The sequence below is a fragment of the Manis pentadactyla genome, chromosome X, assembly GCF_030020395.1.
Source record: "Manis pentadactyla isolate mManPen7 chromosome X, mManPen7.hap1, whole genome shotgun sequence".
Taxonomy (NCBI): Eukaryota; Metazoa; Chordata; class Mammalia; order Pholidota; family Manidae; genus Manis; species Manis pentadactyla.
Genome location: NC_080038.1, coordinates 116921025 through 116942121, shown reverse-complemented (window position 1 = coordinate 116942121; position 21097 = coordinate 116921025). Strand labels below are relative to the sequence as shown.

Genomic DNA, 21097 nt, shown 5'->3' with positions numbered 1-21097 from the left:
CTGTTAATTACCTTCAATCACTTCTGGAAGAGGCAGAGCATCCAAATAAAGTAAATACAAATTATAGGAATTATAGTTTTAAGGAAAAAGGCAATATAATGGAAATGAACCTGGCAAAGGTAACAGATGTGGATGAGATCATTTCAAGGTAGGTTTAAAGTTTGCTAATATCCTGGCAAAGAACTGGGGGAGAGGAAGGGGTAAAAACGAGCAGGAAATGGCATAAAAACAAACAATGCATCTTTCCCATCTATGCAAAAACATATGGTGGATGCCACCAAGTGAAAAGAGATTAAAGGCAATTAGTAATCAAGCCACAAAACAGGGTTAATCCCTAAAGCGACAGAATCCCTTTTTTTTGAATCTTGTTAACCCCACTCCCACCCATTTCTCAAGGCATATGATGTTACACTATGGAGCTTGGCCAAAAAACAAAAGAGTAAGTGTATACAAAGAGATGGATGGATATGTCAAGATGTCAAAATACAGTCTACAACAGACGGCCTTCAAATAAAGCCTTAAAAAATTTTTGAGTCTGTATTTTTCAGTACTAATAATGGCCTAATAAGTCAATTTAATTTTTCAAATTCATATTTAATTGAGTAGAACTTCTGGTCAGACTTCAGAATGCTAGTAAAAGTTGTGAGTTTTGAGCAAAGTAAGTACACAAAGTTTGAAAGGCTAGTGTGGATGAAAATCTTCAGCTTACTTAAGTTTCTGTGTAAATTTCTGCGCAACTTGCATAGAGTACCATTATTTCAATGCACAAAACCCATACAGATGACATCAAAGACGGGGTATTAATTTAAAATCAAAGGCAGAGGGTTTTCAATTCCAAGAGTAGTATGTCTTAGGACATACCTCAGAAACAGTCATTGGAAACATCTTCTTGAGACAGACTCCTGACTGGAAAAACTGTTCAAATGAACAACTGCCAAGACTCTAACAATCTAAGGGACATATTTTCCACTTTTTATTTTAAAGCACCCAGAAGGTGGTTCCACATTGGAAAGGCCTCAAGGATAATTTCTAATATTGCAAATGTGAATACCCCAGGGCAGTCATTCCAAGATTTAAAAAACAAAGAAACAAACAAAAAAATCAAACAGCACTTCCTACAGGTAGATAATTAAATATCCCCATGAAGTTATGCAGGTTGAAAATGAGCAGGCTCAAAACATGCTCAGATAAATTCATGGATATCTGATGTACAGTGGGCTAAAGGGATCCCACGTTCGTTCGTAACCTTTTGAGGTCAAACCTTTTGAGGTCCAACCTTTTGAGGTCAAACTTTGGGAAGCCGTGTGGAGTTATGGCAAGGGTGATTAGGGGCCTAAAGACTGGCAAACTATCCTTTGCTCTACCAATTAATCAGGTAGGTGACCTTGGGCAAATAATTTCACGTCTCTGTGCTGCATTTATTATCTATAAAATAAGTGGGTTGAACTTTACAACAAAAATCCCTTCCAGTTTTAAAATTTGGAGAAACAACTTCATGGAGGGCAAATACAATGTATTCCGCAAACCGTTTCTTTGAAGAATTAAAGACCCCCAAGAATTACAGTGGCCAGTCATCTCAAATTAATTCTGGACCAATTCTTCTGGTGCCTGGCACATAACTGACCGACTCTTTATTTGCACTGCACTATTTCTGCTTCACATTGGCACTCAAATCTATGGATCTTATCTGGGGTATGGAAGGTAGGGCAGGTAATATCCTTATTTACAGAAGGAAAAGGCATAGAGCTTAAATGTTCTGTTTGAAGTCTCACGATTGGTAAATGACAAAGTCTGGTTGACCTCATTGCTCTAAAAAGGTGGACTGCGGGTGGGGGTTGGCATTGGACAATCCAAAACACCCGGCTGTTATGTTATCCCTGAACAGCAAGCCCTCCCCGGAAAAGGCCTTAAGCCAACTACTGGGTTCAATTCCCTTGAAGGTCAGGTCGGCATGGCTTATGAAACTCATGGTTTGGATTCCGCCAACTCGGAATTTACGCGGCTGTGTGTGAAGTTTTTCCCGGAGTGAGGAGCAGGGGGGTGGGCTGTGAGGCACAGGGGGCCCATGGAACCTCGGCCCTTGGTCTTTAAGGTGGGGGTTGCCCGGGATGGGTAAGTCACCTGGGAGCCGGTTCCTCTGCCTCGGGCCTCGGACGCACACTGTCCGCACCAAGGGCGCCAGCTTCTGCCACAAAGCACCCGCTGCCAGGCCTCCACACCGGAACATCTTGGCAACCGCTACTGTGGGCCTCCTCCTCCTTTCCTTTCTTCTTACGCACAGATCGACAGGTCAAAACCGTGGGCCCTGGCCAGTGCGCGCCCCTCGCCCCTCCGCTAGCTCTCTTCACACGCACTGCACGCAAGCTCCTCCTCTCAGCTCCGGGTGGACATTGGACAGTTAAGCCGGCCTGCTAGAGTCGGGGAAGGGGAAGCGCGGCTGGAGGCCTACTGCGCAGGCGCAGTACTCAGTGCCGCTTTGCGATTGGCCCGCAGCGGAGATTTGCGCATGCACCTAGCTGCCCCCCACGCTTGGAAAAGCCCTGACCGGAGCGGCTGCCCAGTTTCCGCGGGCTGGTGGCAGTGGCGGGGCGGAGGGGCGGACTCAGGGTGTTTGGACAGTTGTCCAAGGAAGGATCCGTGGGGCGACTTTGCCTGGCGGTTGTGGCTGGTGCTGCCTATGGGTCGGTGGCGGGAACTAATAACAGCACCTCACAAAGCGTGGCCCCAGCACCGCTTTTTTTTTTTTGTTTTAGGCCACCGCTAGGAACTAAGCCTTTGGATTCTCTGGCTGTTGTCTACTTCCAGTCTTTCTATAGGTCCGAACCGTGGCACCTGTTTTCCCAGATTCGGAGTAGCTTCCGTCTTTTACTAGGCTGGCAGTTTCCCACCCAACCCCTGTTTCCGGGACAAGTAGTCATTACGCACTTCTTTTCCCGCTTCGCTTTTATAAGGTGCAATTCTGCGCCTTAGATGCTGCCAGGTGCTGCGGATAGTCCCCTGCTTATTATGGCTTCCGTGCTTGAGAGCAGGATGGTGGCAAAAAGAGTTCGTGCTTTGCAAACTTTCTATGAGAGAAATCCTAAACAGGAATTTCAGAGGTGGAGGAATAGGGAGAGGAGCAGAGTGTAAATAGGAGTTTCGACTCTACATGTAAAACGTAAGCTAAATTGGAAAGAAAGTTTTGGCTGTATGCAAAACATAACATATGCCTTTTTCAAAGTTCTGGGTTATATATTCATTTAACAAGTATTTATTGAGCATTTGCCACTTGGCCTGTACTGTGAAGGGGGCTCTGGAGGGATATAAAAAGCATAGGAAGTGATCACTGTCTAGTTGAGGAGATGACAATACCCTGGTCATTTAAATAATAATAGCTGATATAGTGCCACAGCAGGAGAAAAGAGTATGGGATGGAATAGCTAAGGAAACTTCATGCAAGAGGTGTTACTTGAGCTGTGTCTTGAGGGATGAGTAGTAAAATTTAAATAGACAGTGGAGAAGGAGGAGTGATATTTTAGATGGGAATACATTGGGACCACAGGTAATATTTTTAGTGATTAAGCACTGTGGACTTGGCATCCAGTCTGCCCTAGGTTGAATTCTGGCTCTGCCACTTGGACAAGTCACTTAACTGTGCCTCACCTCATCTACCAATCTCACTGGGTTGTTATGAAGATTAACTGGGCTAATACTTGTAAAGTATCTTAGAGGAAGCTCTATGCTGTTTTAATTAAAAGGATTGGAGGTATAAAACAAACCCTAGCACACTTTCAGGGGACAATGGCAGAGAGTACATACTAGGAAGTAGGTAGGACAGGCTACTATGGCGGGGCCAGATTTGAACTGGCAAAAGAGTTTGCCCTAATCGTGTAGGTGATGAAATTATTATTTTTTCAGTGGAATAGGGCTAGAGAATGAAATTCCAAAGGCATTGTTTTAGGAAGTTTAACTCAGGAAGCAGTCTTTATCTGGTGAAAATGATTCAGTGTTCCCTTACTCATTAAGAATAATGTTCAAAAGTGCAGGCAGTGGGTGACTTTATTACCTAGGGCTGTTTTAGGGATACATATTGAAAGTAATTCTACAATCAGGTGAAAATTATTTATATTTATTTTATATTTTAAAGGCCTTACGTTGATATTTATTGCTATTTCTTTTTTTTTTTTCTTTTTTAATAATTATTTTTTTATTGAAGGGTAGTTGACGCACAGTATTACATTACATTAGTTTCAAGTGTACAACACAGTGGTAGAACATTTATATACATAATTCTAGGTTCCAGCTATCACCCTACCAAGCTGTTACATTATCTTGACTATATTCCTTATGCTATACATTACATCCCGGTTACTTATTTATTTTACCATTGGAAGTCTGTCCTTTTTTTTTTTTTTTTTTTTTTTTTTTGTGAGGGCATCTCTCATATTTATTGATCAAATGATTGTTAACGACAATTTATTGCTATTTCTAAAAACCTGCAATAAACATGGATTGACTAACTACAAAGTTAATCATATCTGTTGGTAAGAAGCTTTGGAAAACTCAAAATCTTGATGACCAGGTACCTATAAAAACAACTGAATATATTTGAAAGACAGTCATTTCATGACGCACAATTAACACAAAGAAAAGGCATTATACAGCACATTTATTTTTGCAATAGGTGCAATGAGGTACTTTTCTTGTCTTTTTAATTAAAAATATTTTTTGTGTGTGAAAGTAATAAATACACAACGAACTAACTCCAAAAAAATAAGTGGAAGTTCCCCAAAATCTCACCCCACAGAGGTAACAAATACTTTTTATTAGGGCATGGTGCCAATTTTGAGATATCACATTTATAGGAATCAATTTTCTACCTTACAAATGTAATTGAATGATCGGATTCAATGACAAGTTTTTGGAAGCATGCATCTAGATAATCTTATGTGGATGTAATATTTTTTATATCTCTCAAAGTTAGCATTAATTCTGGCTCTGAGTTGGTAAAGCTTATTTGCACTCTACCTACTGGATATGTCTAACTAATAGTTACCACCCCTCCTGTAGATAATGACCACTAGGAGCATTAGCTGCTAATACGGAAGAAAATGAGGCAGCAAACTATTACCTAGATATCAGCCAATCAAAGAAACAAAATATGTACATTGATGATTGCTATTCACACTATATAACGATAATTGGTATTCATAATAATGACCTTGGATTAGCCAACTAAGATTAAATCCTTCCTGAGATGGTTTTAATGTTGAATAGTATAACCTAGGGTTTTAGAAATGAGTGACCCACATTTATGCTAAAAAATTTAGCTATAAATAAATATATCTGGTAACTCAGCTAAAAAGCTTATTAACTAGAAGACCCAGTTTTCCTAGCTGTTTTGAGTAACTGGACTTGGCTGAACAGTCACATTCCTATTTGATTACAGATTTATCACTGATACAGTGAATTGTCTTTCTCATAATGGGAGTGGATTCAGTCACGTTTGTCTCTTCTGCAGCTCAGCCTCATGCACAAATAAGATGGAAGCTCACGTGTGCTGCTAGAATCCCTGGCCTTTACTAGAAAGTAACTCATATGTCGGTGCTATTGGCATATGTCAGTATTACCTTAACCTATGAAATAAGTGTGTGTAGCGGGGTAAAGTCTAAAAGCAAACATAAAACGGGTATATTTTGTTACATGTAAGTTGTACCTCAGTAAAGTTGATTTCAAACAAATTTTGAACCTGCAAATCACTTTCGGGAGAGAGAATACTGACTGGTCTTGCCTAAGATATTTGATACTTAGTAAGCTTTGGGAGCTGCCCCCCTAATACCGTAAGAAAGTTCTATTCATTTATCATCTTCCAAGCATAATCTAGGCTTCTGGTAAATTAGACCCAACCACTTTGTTCTACATTCAGTTGCAGAGGGGTGAGCCCTCCTAGGGGTTTCCAATTCCTTCAGAAACTTCACCATTCTGTAAGGACGCATGATTATATGGAGGACTGAAGAATGCAGGACACTGTGAGGTTTATGCCATGTCCCAAGATCCCTCCACCTGGGCTTGCAGTAGTTATCCCCGAAACAAAGCCCCTTTTGCTGGAGCTGCCGCCACTAGCTTCCCCCCTTCTCCTACCCACTATATGGCCCTCTCCAGCTGCGGACCTTCCCCATTGGCCAGCCGAACACAAACGACTGCGACAGCCAATGGGAACCGCTCTCCTGAACATTCAGAGGATGGGTGCTCGTGGTGTGATGAGGGAAGGTTGGCTCCTGGCACGCGCCCCCCCTACATCTGGCAAGTCTGTGACAGAAACAGTAACTCCCCCTATACACACAGACACCCGTGCCCCCTGCCTCCGTCCGTTCAGCTGCGCGGGCCCCGCAACGCGCGGCGTGTCTTGGCAGCGCCCTCCCGGGCTCCTTGGGGCGCGCGAGTGCACCTGCTCACTCAGTAAGACAGAACGTCCCTTGATTCCGCGGCGGCCGCGGAGGCGCGGCTCAGCTGCCGCTGCTCGGGAGGTGACCGGTTTCCCCGCCCCCACCCCACCCCACGCCGAGTGGTGCTGCTCCGAGGCCGAAGTTCTCCAGAGCCGGCTTAGGGTGCAGCTCTCTTTGTCCCCCGCCAGCTGTGCTCCCTGCCGGCTGACCCGACGCGCTCCCAGGAAGTGGGGGTGGGGAGCCCGAAACCTAAGAAATAAATGGGGGCGTGAGGACAGGAAGACAACCCCGGGTGGTGTGTGCGGCTGTCTTCACGCCCTCCCTTTCTTCCTTAGGCGGGGTCCCTGGGGTCCAGGCAAGGGAGGGTCTAGGCACAGGCGCGGCGGCGGCGGCGGCGGCGGGCTGGGGAGCGCCGGGTCCCAGCGAGCGCACTGGCAGACCGAGAAGCCTCGCGCCCGGCCCGCTGCCCTCCATCTCTCCTCCCTTCCCTGGCTTTTGTGTTGGTGCCTCGGAGCTGCAAGGAGGGTGCGCTGGAGGAGGGGGGCCTGGGGTAGAGGCTCCCCTCCACGCGCGCGCGCACACGGTGGCGGCGCACGCACACACACGCGCGGACATACACACACGCACAAACCTTGCTCGCCTAGAGCGCACTAACGTGGCTGTTTTCTTTGTGTGGAGCCCTTGAGGGGGGTTGGGGTCCCAGTCCGGTCCTGGGGAGATGGCGCAGCCCATCCTGGGCCCTGGGAGCCTGCAGCCCGCCTCGGCCGCTGGCCTGGCATCCCTGGAGCTCGACTCGTCACTGGACCAGTACGTGCAGATTCGCATCTTCAAAATCATCGTGATTGGGGACTCCAACGTGGGCAAGACGTGCCTGACTTTCCGCTTCTGCGGAGGGACCTTCCCCGACAAGACCGAGGCCACCATCGGTGTGGACTTCAGAGAGAAGACGGTGGAGATCGAGGGCGAGAAGATCAAGGTGATCCAGACGGTCAGGTCTGGGAAGGGAGGGATCAGGGAGGGGGCCTCGCTGGAGGCAGGGCTGTCGTGGTTGTAAAGTCCAGCTCGTGGCCCTGTGGCCTTGCTGAGTTCAAGAACCTCAGCACCTGCTCATCCCCTTTGACTCTCACAGTGGCCTGGTTCCCTCCTCACCGGTGTTTTAGAGCAGGTGGTGGTCATTGCATTCTTGCCCTTGGCTCCTGCCTGACAGCTCCTGCCAGGAAAAGCATGTTTGATTCCATCCTTGACCCTGAGCCAGAAGCAGTAGCACCTGTGGGCAGAGGGAGGTATGAGGCATCTCTTGGTGCTGGTCTGTGGGAGGGATCCCAAAGCACTTTACACATCTTGAGGTCCCTTCTACTTCTTGGGTGCCAGTAGGCTGCAGAAACCCACTTTGGCTAAGCCCAGAAGCATTAGAAGGGAGGAAAGGATGGCGAATGTAGGGAATGAAAGACGCTTTATTTTAAATTACACTTTAGGGTTCAGATTAGGACTGAGTTGGAGTCGGGGTGGAGTGGGACAGTTCTGGCACAAAGCCATGAGTCCTTTTAAAGAAATTGAGACAGGGTCACCTGCCAACCCTTCACAGCAGAGAAAACTTGTTCTTTGGAACAATATTCCTCAAATGGTATCTTCTTTATCTGTCTGAGGTACCTAATGAATGAACTGTCCATTACTCATTCCGTTGGTATTGTCTTCAGCAGGCCTTTGTAAAAATGCAGAGCAATTTATCTGAGGGCCAAGGGAAGGAGAGGACATGGCAAGGGCAGCTTTCTCTGTCAGGAGAGCAGAGCTGGCCAGGGTTATGGGCAGGGAATCACCGTAAAAGGCACTAGGCAGTAAAGACCAGTTCCACTAGACCCACAGCTGGCCTTTCCTTGAGCCTATGGTCAGACCCTGTCAGGTGAAGGCCAACCTTCCTCCTGCTGGTCAAACACTCCGGATCACCACGGGGCCCTCTTCTGAGTGATGTGGAGAGAAGGGCTGGGTAACTGGGAAGAATGATGAAACACTCTAAACTGTGCAAGACTCTGGACTCATTGATTATTAAAATGAATATGTTTTCAAATGGCTTCAGAAACTGGGCCAAGGCACTAGATGTCAGGAAGACAGGCAGCTCAGTACCAGTAAGGGAGAGCTCTCCAGAACAACTGAACCCGAGGGTCAGGAAGATAGGGCACTGATTTGAAATAATGATCTTTTTCGCCCCTTGTGTTTTGGAGAGAATTACCACCTTTCCTTTTTAAAGTCGAGTAAGTATCTGTCTCTATCCTTTCCTAGGGCTCTTATGTTGCCATTTGCTTGGTTAGGACTTTCTCTAGTGTGTCTAATTTCTTTAATGTAAGATTGTAAGATTCTGGAATTTCTAAAACATGCCTTTTAAAATACCAAGTGGAAATATACTATGGATATGCTCTTAAACCCTCAAAAACCTTAAAATGTAATGCTATCACTTGTTTAAAATCAAATGTCACATTGAACCAAGGAGTGCTTTGGAAGAGAAGAAGGACAGGAGAAGTAAGTCCATCTGAAATTCAGAAGGAGAAAAAAAGTTGTGTTTGGGAGTCTAGCAGAAGAGGGAGGAGGGAGAGCAAGGGGAGAGGGGAGGAGGAAGCTAGAACATGGGAAATGGGAAGTGAAAACAAATGGAAGGGGGTCACCACCCAATGGCCTTGGAGAAATTTTTAAAAGATTTCTTCCCTTCTAACACCCCAGTGCTTAGCTAAACTGGATTCTACTGTCTCTGCCAAAGATTCCCATACTTTTTCCCAGAGGGCAGAGGGTGTGACAGTGTGACTCACTAGAAAGAGAGCTCAGCACAACACCACGTGCTGATAAGTGCTCAATACAGGCTTTTCTGGGAAGGTGGTATTTTCAAGAGGGCAAAGCCTTGTGACACTGCTTACAGAGGAGCCCTTTGAGTGAGGATGCTCAAGGGGCTTAGAGTGGGGTGTGGGAGTGGGGAGATGGTGGCTCTTCCTCTGGAAAGCTGCTGCAACTTCAGGGCCGAAGCCAGCAGGTGAGACCAGCATGTCCATGGGAAGATGGCAGAGCATGGCCGCTAGCACAAGATCCAGCGAGGAGGAGCTTTTGCCCTGCACTCCAGCTGGCCTGGAGTTTCTCAAGAAACAAATGCTAAAACTACACTAGGAGGTGACTGTCACAGGCTTTTCCTTTTAGGGGAGAGAGAAAAGTCCAGTGTGACAGGCTCAGGTGGCCCCAGACCACAGCCAGTAATGGAAGGCTGTCAGGCTCTAAAATGCCAGCCCTCTAAAGAGAGAGGTGGGGAAGTCTTTTCTCCCAGTCCAAGAGTAGGGTGTGGCCTCTCCTGGGCTGCCTCCCTGTGTCCCAGGGTAGCACATATGTCTACCCCAGCTCTTTCCCCATGGCAGCATTTATAATCCAGCATTTCCTGGTTAACATAAACATCAAGAAAAGCCTCCAATGAGTGGGCAATAATAATAATAACACTTCTATTTATCTAATAAACCCAGAGCCCAGGCTAGGTACTTCACTTGTACTATGTTACTGATCTTCACAGCAGCCCTAAGAAATTAGGACTATTATTATCAATCCTGTTTTATAGATAAGGAGACCAAAATTAGAGAGATTAAATAAAGTGCCCAAAGGCACATGGCTCACCATCTCACTAGCCTGCCTGCCCTGCAACAGGGCCAGGATTTCAACCTAGATTCAGAGCCCATGCTCTTTACCATTGCCCTCTATTCTGGGGAGCAACATCTGGCCTGGGGGGCGATGACATGCTGGGCAGCCAGCCTTGGACCAGGGGCCCAGGTTTACAGCCCTAGGACCCAGGAGTCTTCAAGATGTCTCCTTCAACTGTACCCCAGACGCTGAGCTGAGTACCTGAGTTTTACTTTTTGCCCCTTGACTGTCTCACCTTCCATGTGAGAGTAAAACAGTGTTCCAAGATGAAAGAGACCTTAGAGAGTTTCTGATCCAACATCCTCATCTAACAGATAGGAAACTGAGGCTGAGAGAGGGAAAGTGACTTGCCCAAGATCACACAGGGCCAGGCCTACAACTCAGGTGTTCTAATTCCCTTTCCAGTGCTCTTTCCATATAAATCCCCATTCTGGGCTAGTCCCATGGTCCACCCAACCCACGCAGTTCCCTGTGACAGGGACGTGGAGGGACATCATATGGGAAAGCTGACAGTCCTTCCTGGCATCAATCTAGGAAGGGGGGAGGTGTCCCCCAGCCCCCAAAGGAACTGTGGAGCTTCCCTCAATGACCATAATGCGTCTGTCTCCTACAGGTTTAGCTAAATCATATTGAGCCTGTCTCAGTCTAAAACCACTGGAAAATGCCAAATATGAGTATGTGTGGTGGGGGTGAGGGTGAGGGGAGGCTGTAGAGGGAGGTTCAGAACCAATTTTTGAGCCATTTATAAATGATCATGCAAGCACCCCCTCCTGCCTGTTGTGGTTCTTTCCACAGGCTGGGCCCCCCCTCTGCCCCAGCCCTGTGGACCATGGCAAACTGCAGGTCAGCCATGGCTGTGGGCAGGTGCTGCCCAGGACTGTGAAATTCTCTTCCTCTGCTGATCACGTGGAAAAACACCCTCCTGTGTTACATTACTTAGTGGACGGAGGCTGAGCTAAGTGTTCCCTCAGAAGCTGCCTGCAGTCAGAATGACATCATGTCTTCCTTAGAGCTGCTGAGCTTCCAACTTCTGCCAGTTAGCTTCATGGTTAATTATCCATCAGTGTGTGTTTCTCTGGTTTGCTGCCTCTCGTTCTGTGCATGACTTTCTCTTTGTCTCCTTCCTCCTTTGCCATTCTCTACATCAGTCTTGTGTGTGAATGTGTATCTTAGACGCAGATGGGACAGTCCAGTTAGTTGAAAAAAGAATTATTTTGGACTTTTCCCATCATCCACTCGGGCATCCTCTAAAGGTCACAGATGTATTCGTCTCCTTTTCCCACTTCTGCCCTCCCCCACCAGCCTCCAACAGAAGGACATTAGTGCCTCATCTATAGGAAGAGGCTAGATATGTTCCCTCAGGAATAGAAATACCCCTGTCAGCTAAGAGCACGTGCAGAGGGGGAGGGCTTGCTGAGCTTGCTCAGCAGCAGCCACAGGAAAATGGTTTAAAAGGCTAGCTTTATCTTTGGCAGCTCCCCGTGCTGTTTCCCTCCATCCTACCGCAGAATCCCCATCCCTTTGGACCTGCCCCCAGCCTCTCACGGCCTGTTGCTGGCATTCCCTGCTCCTCTGCCCTCTCCTTTGCTCTGGCTCTGTCTCATGGTCAAGAAGCCAAGCTTTCTATGCTTTCCAGGATGAGAAGCAGCCCATCCAAAGGGCAGTGCTACCAGGACAGGGCTTGATGGGCCTTCTGAGACAATGGCAACAGCTAATATTTGCAGAGCACTTTGTATTTTCCAAAATCTCTTTCTGCTGTGTTTTTTCATTTTCCTAGTCATTTACTCAGCTACTAAGCACAGGAGCTAGAACCCAGGTCTCCCAATCCCACAGCTATTGCTGCATTTCCAACAGCACCTGCTCACTTAGTTGTCAGGTCTGACTTGATAGTGGAGGTTTGGGCCAGGAAGGAATAGGGAGTGTGTACTAGGCACAGTGTCATGTACTTTCAGGGAATGCTGATCTTCACAGCATCCCTACAAAATTGCTGTGAATATCCTGTTTCCCAAGGAGGACACTGAACACAGAGTAAATAACTTGCCTGAGGACACCTAACTAGTAATACATGATTGGGCCAAGATCTGCACCCAAGTTGATTTGACTCCATTAGCTCCATTGGCCCTTGGAGAAAAAAGAGGATCTGGGCAGCATGTATGTGACTATGGGGCTGTTGTCACCCCCTGACTACCATGTGCACACAGGAAAGGAAGAATGGACGAGAGGAGCACCAGCCGCAAATGGGAAAGGAGGTGCTTTCACAGTGTGGCAGGAGCCAGGGGTTATGAGATGCTAAGGGCAGGGACACCAAACCCCTCAAACAAAATAAGATCATTTGTGTGTTGAGTCAGCTTGACTGCTGGGCTCTCCCTTTGTGATGGCTCTAAGGCCATACCATTGGTTCTTCTGATTTTCTGCTGTAAGCAGCAAGCGTCATGGCTCACCTCTCACCACAGACAGGGATGCAAAGAACTTAGGGTGGGGTTTATAAAGAGCTGGAATGGGAGCAGGTCCTACAGTTGAAATTCCAAGTCTCCTAATAAAAGCTTCAAGGCACTGGGAAAGGCACAGGAGGTCTCCAGCAGAGAGGGGCCCTCCCTGCAGTTCCAGCAGCTTGTGTGGCTTGCATACACAAGTCCAAAGCCAAGGAAAAGCCAAACAGCCTACTCAGCCCCAAACACCTCACACACTCCCACCCGTGTTCCTGCTAGTGGCAGGTATTTTTAGAGTCCTGAGCTCATGGTGTTAAAGCATCTGCCACATGCCTGAGGGCTGGTAGGGATTCAGCCTGACTCATATGCAAGACTTAGGACAACTGGAGAGTGGGGGTGGGAATTGGGAGCCAAGTGGTAATGATACACCTGCTCTCTTCCCGCTGACCTGCGTTCCTTTTCCGGCCTGCGTTCCCTTGCGTCTGCTCACAGCAGAAGAGAGCAGAGAGATGGAAGAAATAAAAATATTGCTGCTTGCTAAAGCAAAGCAGTTTTCAAGGACTTACATTTTCCTTTGTAACCTTGGCCAATACCTAGGATGCCAGGCGCCCTGTAGTTTTGGTGGCCCAGGCCAGTACTGCTTTTTAATGATGATGTTGATGAAAACAACCATGAGGCCGAGTGGCCTAATGCAGAAAAAGACTGCTAACAGTTTAGCGGGAGAGAAGCCAAGAGCACTGATGTAACAACCAGGGAACAAATAAATATATTCTAAATGATGTGGTACAGATTCCAAGTTCAGTAGAGATTCCTAAGAGAAGAGAATTGAAGAGAAGTTAGAGAAGGTTTCAGGAAGAAGGTGGAGGTGTGAGATGAGCCTAAAAGAATGGGTGAGATTTGGATAGGGCAGTGAAGGGGCAACCAGTTCTGTAGGGGAAGAATAGACTAGCAGGACCTAATGTACAGAGGAGGGAATGAGCAAGGTGTAGCCAAGTAGTTTGAACCAGGTTGAGTGGGGTCAAATGACGGCAGACAGAAATTTTTCCATTTGATGCCACATGCATCATAATTTCCTGAAGAGGAGGGTGACATACCGATACAAGCAGGGATTCAGGAAGGCTACTTTGAAAGCAGGGAGCACTGGAGTGGAGACATCTAGAATCCAAAAGACTTTGCTGTAGTCCAGGAGAAAGCAGAAGAGGGTTTGGCCTAAGGGCATGAAAATCAAAATAGAAGAAGCGAATCTGATGGTCTTGCCAAAGGAATGTGGTGGCCATATTGATAGAAGAGATGAAACAATAAAAACTGACATTCAGAATGATGACTCTGGGGCCCTATAAGATCTTCACTCAGCAAAAAGAGATTCAATTATGTTCACTAAATTATACCTACTGACTGCTAACTCCAAACAAAAGCCATACTTTAAGAACCATAGTAGTCAATTAGTGGGCATAATCAAATTTTCTTTGATAACTGAGAATTGTATGGGGACTTGGGACTATCTTTCTGCATATTAATTTCTCTTGTCCAAAACTTTGGATATATAAAGGGAAATAGATTGGGCCGAATGTGTGTTGACTCCAGAATATCCCTTGGCAGTTGTGTTTTTGTACATATTACCAATAGCAGCATTTTCCCTTCGTAATTTGGCCTTTATCCCAAAAGCTGAGGTGCAGAAGAAAAATCCAGTGAGCTAAATTACCTTTTACATAACAAAGAAGTGAACTTAAAATAAATTGAGCTTTTTAAAAACACTGTCTTTATTTAAAAGTCATGCAAAATAAAACCCCAAAGTGATATAAGCTTAGAGTAGAAAAATTTGAAGAAACAAAAAAATAGAAGGAAAGAAATATCACCTATAGTCCCACTGCCCAAAAATAACCATCAGTGTGCTAGTGTATACACTTCCAGTCTTTCCCATGCATGTGTCTATGCTTAATTTTTTTAAAGAATTGGGACCAGAGCATACGAAAAATTTTGTATCCTACTTTTTAAATATTTTGTGAGCATTTCTACCACTATTCTTTGAAAACATTATTTTTAATGACTGCATAAAAGCCCATTGTATAACTATATGCATACACTTTAGTTATTCCTCTTCTAGTAAGCATGTGGGTAGTTTCCTGTTTTTAAAAATGTATAAATAACACTGCAATTAAGATCATTGTACAGAATTTTGTCCACATCTCTGCTATGTCTTTTGTATAGATTTCTGGAAGTGGGATTATAAGCTTTTGAACACTTATCATTATAGGCTCAAAGAATTTTTCACATTTGATAATATTGCCAAATTGCCCTCCAGAAAAGATCAATTTATATTCCACTTTTTCAACCAAAAACCTTGAGGTTTTTCAACTCAAGATTATCCACTAAAAATCTTAAGAAAAACTTTATAAATCTTGAAAGAAATTTCTCTCTGTATTTTGATAAATCTATTCTGCCAATCTGTCAAAGAACCACTTCCTGTGTCAGGGCTTGTCACCTCATTTTTATAATGCCATAGAACCATGTTTTCACCTATCCATTCATGTTTCCTTTTCTGACTCCAAATATGGGTTTTTATATCTTCCAGGTTCAGGTGTGGGATACAGCAGGTCAGGAACGCTTCCGCAAAAGCATGGTCGAGCATTACTACCGCAATGTGCATGCAGTGGTCTTCGTTTATGATGTCACCAAGATGACATCCTTCACCAACCTCAAAATGTGGATCCAAGAATGCAATGGGCATGCCGTGCCCCCACTAGTACCAAAAGTGCTTGTGGGCAATAAGTGTGACTTGAGGGAACAGATCCAGGTGCCCTCCAACTTAGCCCTGAAATTTGCCGATGCCCACAACATGCTCTTATTTGAGACATCGGCCAAGGACCCCAAAGAGAGCCAGAACGTGGAGTCAATTTTCATGTGCCTGGCTTGTCGATTGAAGGCTCAGAAATCCCTGCTCTACCGTGATGCTGAGAGGCAGCAGGGGAAGGTGCAGAAACTGGAGTTCCTGCAGGAAGCTAACAGCAAAACTTCCTGTCCCTGTTGAAACCAAATGGTGTAAATACAAGATCAGTTATCACTGGAGTTTTTTCTTTCCCTTCTTTTCCGTGCCTGCATAACACTGACACCTGCCTGTTTCCATACAAATTGATATTAAAATAAAATTTGTATAGATTATCACATGCCTTCATGTCTTGCTTTCCTCTAAGAAGACATTCCTGATCTTGATGAGTGGAAGAGGCAGCTCACCCTACTAGAATGATATGCCTGTGCCAAGGCACTCTCCTCACCAGCTTTGTGAACCACCTAAACATCTCATCGTTTGAGTCACTTCTTTAGGACTCATTCCTTCTCTCACTCAGTGTCATCAGTGGGTAGAAATACTCAGTTGGGGGAGGGACACAGGCCAGATACGTTTTCTACAGCACCAATGCAGGTGGCAGGATACAGAAGTTTTGAAGGGAGATGTTGATTCATCAATGTTTCTTAAGTTCCCTGGATGTTGAGAGTAGACTTCTTGCTCTCTCCTTGTTTCCCCAAGTTTAAAATAAAACAGTATAGGTGGCTCAGTAGTCCCAGTTACTTCCAAAGTAGTTAGATCCTGCCTTCTACTTTTCACCAAGCAGTCTCTGACACCAAAAGTGGTTTTTCCCCTCCCCTTTCTCGGAGAGGGTAGGGTTCAAGCTAACAAATATCTCTTATGCCCCCAGATCGTTTCTGGGTGCAATGGAGGAAACATAACAAGAGGAGGATTTGGCTTGTTCCTAATGTTCAAAGACCCTCTGATCTCGTTATGGGAGCAATGTATATAATGAAACTCCTTGAGAACCAGAGTTAGACAAAAATATCAAGTGTGAGACTATGCTATGGGGAATTGAGAACATTATATTTTCAGCATCAGGGAGGGGTCGCCGAAAAGTACTTGATTCTATTTTGTATGTTGAATAAAGTGTTATGTTTGGATTGATAAAGAGGAGGGGAGTGGGCAAAAGTAGGGAGGCAGGAGTGACCTTGGGGGCTGAGCAGGAGGACAACTGGGAGTTGGGCCTGCTGACAGCTGAGCAGCCTTAGCAGGGAGCCAAGGTTGGGGAGGCCTAGTTTTTGAGTCAATGGGAGCTTTTGGTGGCTCTATAGCAGAATCTTGTAAGTATTTCTTATACGTCTGTCCTATGGACGTGAAAGCCCCTTGTCCAAATGTTGCAACAACTAAAAGTGACTATAAAACATGTCCATAGTAGCCCCAGGTAAATTTCTTTGCTTAAGGTGGCCCTGTTGTTGGAAACCCATGGGGAGAGGGTCCCAGGCTGACAACCCTGAGCATTTTCCTTTGGGAGGGGAATGTAGGTCTGCTCTCCCCCAACAGCAAATGGTAATATATGCTACATGTGCTTCCCACCCTAATACCTGCCTGGGTCTGCCTGGTTGTCCCTGCAACCCTCTTCCTCGGCACCGGTTAATCCCCTATACTGTCTGCCCCCAACAAACTGGCCTCAGCCTTGGGCTCAGCTCAGCCTCCACTCTGGTTTTCCTCACTTGGCTTCTGCCTGGATCCCAGTCTTTGGAACCTGCTTAGTATTCCGGTTAGGGCTGGGTTTCCTTACCAGTTGCCCCCACCCAATGCCCTGCCCCTGAATCTCACCCAATGGGCCGAGAGCTGATTTGCTTGTGAACTTTCTGGTGAAACCCCTGTTGCTATGCTTCTCCCCAAAGGAATAACTCTGGGCCTCATCTCAGACTTCAGGCACCTACTCCTTGCCTATTGTGGCATCTTTTGGCTCTTGCGACTTGGGTACATTTCAGTCTGTGTCCTGGGTTGCCTTGGTTAGGGCCCCTTTCTGCTGTAACAGGGTCAAAGTGAGAGCACTCCAAGTCCTCTAACCAGGATTACCTCCTCTAGACCTGGATTGCTTCTGACACCTTTCAGGCATTCAAGAAACATTTACTGAGCACCTACTATGTGCCACTGTTCTAAGCTCTGGAGATACATAGGTGGACAAAATAAAGTCCTGCTTTCACAAATGAGATAGACACTACTCAAGAAATGAGATACATAAGTGAGATAATTTGAGAGAATTATCAGGGCTCTAAGGGCCATAAAACAGGGTAAATGGGTAGAAAGTGAGGTGAGGGAGGGCAACACATCGAGTGATCACAAAAGGCATCTTTGAAGAGTAACGTTGGAACTGAGACCTGAATGAAGAAAAGCAACCAGCTATGAGGTCAGGGAGAAGAGAACTCCAAGCCGAGGAATCAGCAAATACCAAGGCCCTTGGGCAGCAGTGATATTTGAAGGACTGAAAGGAGGCTAGTGTGGCTAAGTGAGCAAGGGATAGAATGTGGGAGATGAGGCTGAGAAGTAGGCAAAGCCAGGTCTATTGGGTTGGAGTTTTATTTAAGTGCAGTGGGAAGCCAGTGGAAAATTTTAGTATCTTCCAGGCTCAGTAACCTTTGGACAGATTCAGCAGGCTTGCTGACCTGCAAAAAGGAAAAGCCCCCACTTTTCTTAGTTCCTTGAAAAGGAATAGACAGCCCCTCCTTGATGGCTTCTGAGTGTAGGCCTCAGAACTGCAACTTCTATGCTGGCTGGCCCCCGCCTTAGAAACCAGACTCTTAAAACTTCTCCAGGCACTCACCAATCCAACCTGCCTCTATCCTCTGCAGCACGAGATTGCTCTCCCTCAGGTGCCTGGGGACAGCCAAGATGTCCTGGGGCTCCCCACTGTGGTCCCAGGAATCCTGAGAATCTCTGGGTTCCATCCAGTCTCCCAGTCCCAGAAATTCCTGCTGGCATCAGCAGGGTGGCACAAGAGTGCTCAGGCCTCCCTCAGATTGAGCAGGAGGACTTGGGGATGGGCTATTCCTGGAGCATACCCACAAGAAGGGGACTCCAGAGGCCAGAAGATCCGTAACTCCTTTATTGCTGTGACAGCGGTGAGAAGCAGGGGGATTCAAGGGAAGCAGGGTGCTTCCAGGCTCCTCAATCAGCCTCACTGTATCTCTGGAACAATCCATGATGGCCAGTATCTCTCCTATACAGCTCTTCTTCACTTCCCAGACTTATACCCTTGAGTGTTCACCTGTGCTACTGAGACAGGATCTGGAGAAATAACTACCAGCATTTGCATGCCTATATTACGTGCCAGGCCCTGTGCTAAACCACTTTACACTCTTTCACTGGCTCATTTGATGCTCCTTCAATAATGATGAGCTGTTTATAATAAGTGATAATGATTTCCATTTTATGTATAAAAATATGATTGCACTAAGAGATTTAGTGACTTGTCAAGGCAGTAAGTGGTGAAGTGAGATCTTCCTTACAAGTCCAGGCTCTTTCTGTGATATGATATACTGATACGATATATATGATATATGATATTATTCTACCTTTCCAGCCAACTCCAGCTCCAGGAGCCTTGCAGGAATTGCAGGTTTATTTCCACCTGTCTGACTCACCCATGGGGGTTTGGGGAGCAGACCATTCATTATCCAGGAGGCCAGACTGGGACATTCCTCTGTGAATGGGATGCCCCTGAGCAGATCCCTGCGAGAAGCCCCAGTGGCTCACAGAAGTGTCAGCTCTGGGCCAAAGGAGTCCCTAAGCTGTGCTTGCCTTGGACGATAGCTGGGAACCACACAGCCAGCTGGACTCTGCTGCTCAGCCTTTAAGGCTATAGGATCTTGTCACAGGGCCCCCCCAGAACTACACCTCCCCCATATCTGCACACTTGCTCAGGCCCCCAGATGCAGCCCGAGGACTGGCTGTGGCTGAGCTCAGCGCGACTACCTCATCAGGATCCTCCAGTCAGGGAGCCCAAGAGCCATGCTGCCCTAAGCACCACCTAGAGCAGCGTCCGGGAGGGGTGCCCCAGCCACAGCAGCTGGCAAAGCCCAGCCCCGAGTGAGGCTGACTCAGCCCAGCCTGAGTGTGTGTGGGGCAGCATGGAGGGTGTGGAGATATGCCGAGAGCTCCCTGGATAGCAAGACTCAGCCTCTCCCGCAAAGGAGAGGCAGTTGCCTATCAAGACCAGTAGTTATTCTCTTGTAATGCCTGAGCGCACAGAACTACTGCCTCAACTTAGAGAGGTGCCCCTTCACCACGCCCCGTCCCTCATCCCATCACTGGGAGGGGCTGCCCTAGACTCCACTGGTTTCAAAGCTTGTTCTGAGTCCAAGTGCCCTTGATTGTCCACGCCCATACGGGCTGCTCTGGGGCAGCAGGACTGACATGGGAGTCCCAGGGATTCCCCTAGATGAGCGGTTCCAAATGCTGGTTCACAGCTGAGTGCATGAAATCAGCTGACAACTTGTTAAAAGTACGAATTCCTGGTGCACCAGACCTAGACACTCTGATTTACTAGATTTGAGGGCAGGGCCCAGAAATTTGTATTTTTAAAACATCCATAGTTGAATTTGATGTATTTCCAGGACTGTGTGTGTGTGTGTGTGTGTGTGTGTGTGTGTATCCCTAGGCTTTCTGAGAAACTTTAAAATCAGAAATGACCTTTCCTGAGCCAGAGCTTCAAAACTAGTAGTCTGGGCAACCAGGAAACACAGGCTGTTGAGGTAGATCCTTCCAGCATTCTTTTTTAGGGTACATGAAACTGTTTCAGTCTTACCAAATGGCCTGGGGATGTTTGTCTGAAACAAGTAGGCAAGAGCCTCTTAACCATGAGAGACAAGTGAGGAACTAATCCGGAGTATAAGCACCTCTACACTGTGACGGACACTCTGGGCCCAAGATTTGGGATTGGTAATTTAATAGACATTGAGTGTCCACTGTGTGCCCCCTGCTGGTTACAATTAGTGAAGTTCACACAGTGTTTGCCAGTAGTTTTTCTGCCCTTTTCCTGGGATGGAAGCCCACACAGAAGGAGCTAATCTGATTCCAGTCTGGGCACATAAGACACCTGGAACTAGAAGGGTTACTAAACAAAACAGTTTTATTGAGGTATAGTGGGTATATAAAAAACTGAATATATTTAATTCATATAATTTGATGTGTTTGGACATATGCATACACCTGTGAGACCATTACTGCAATCAAGGTAATACACATATAGGTCGCCTCCAAAAGTTTCTTTGTGCCCCCTTGGGTTTGTGTATGTGTGTAAAAACACTTAAAATTTGTTAAGAGGATGGATCTCATGTTAAGGGTTACTCTTATAAGTAAGCTACCTACCTCTGCCAAATCACTGAGGCTTAACTCTCCTAAGGGAAATCTGTGAACTCTGGTAAGAACTGCTGTCATGGCAGCAGGGAGGGAGAGAAGACATTGCGAAGCACCTTATCTGCCCAGCGATAAGGCAGATAGATTTAGAAGGTGGGGAGGTAAGTAGCCCTGGACATCTTAAGAGAGACCACTGGGGGCACAGGAAGATTCCCCTAAGCCATAATGCAGTTGAAATCAACTGATAAATGGACCTCATGACCTGAGCTGACCCAGTGGTTGGTATTTAATCCCTTCCCCAGTGATTATTATGACCCACTGCATTTACTCTTAAAGTACTGAAGGAAGCATCAAGTAAAAGCGTGGGTAAGAAACCTGGCCTACCTGACTCTTACCTGTCAATCCCAGGTGGAAACTCTGATACTTCAGAA

At 46.3% G+C, this 21097-nt stretch overlaps 2 protein-coding genes across 5 annotated transcripts in view; one reads left to right on the top strand and one right to left on the bottom strand.

The window, feature by feature from the left end:
* The window catches only part of AIFM1 (apoptosis inducing factor mitochondria associated 1), a 44396-nt gene extending 41966 nt beyond the window's left edge, over positions 1 to 2430 (bottom strand). For 2 of the 3 annotated variants that reach the window (XR_005029972.2, XM_036910978.2), the window contains exon 1: positions 2122 to 2428. Coding sequence is in view for 2 of the 3 variants with exons in the window: in XM_036910978.2 (XP_036766873.2) it covers positions 2122 to 2227 (106 nt within the window). In the remaining variant the exon portion in view is untranslated. Of the gene's footprint in view, positions 1 to 2121 lie in introns of all 3 variants that reach the window. The other variant, XM_036910979.2, reaches the window with a different exon arrangement.
* A 4092-nt stretch (positions 2431 to 6522) lies between these two features.
* RAB33A (RAB33A, member RAS oncogene family) lies at positions 6523 to 15671 on the top strand. Of its 2 annotated transcripts, none has more exons than XM_036910980.2 (2): positions 6523 to 7413; positions 15090 to 15671. In XM_036910980.2, the coding sequence occupies exons 1-2, from the start codon at positions 7144 to 7146 to the stop codon at positions 15543 to 15545; spliced, it is 726 nt and encodes a 241-aa protein (XP_036766875.1). In that variant the 5' UTR covers positions 6523 to 7143; the 3' UTR covers positions 15546 to 15671. The 2 variants fall into 2 exon arrangements, with proteins under 2 accessions (XP_036766875.1, XP_036766876.1); XM_036910981.2 differs by having other exon boundaries at positions 6549 to 7401.
* Positions 15672 to 21097: the final 5426 nt, after the last annotated feature.

Bases quoted from the DNA above. Each gene is read 5' to 3' on its own strand.
- RAB33A (XM_036910980.2), top strand. From the start codon at position 7,144: ATGGCGCAGCCCATCCTGGGCCCTGGGAGCCTGCAGCCCGCCTCGGCC. The intron at 7,414-15,089 runs GTCAGGTCTGGG...TATATCTTCCAG, and splicing joins AGATCAAGGTGATCCAGACG to GTTCAGGTGTGGGATACAGC.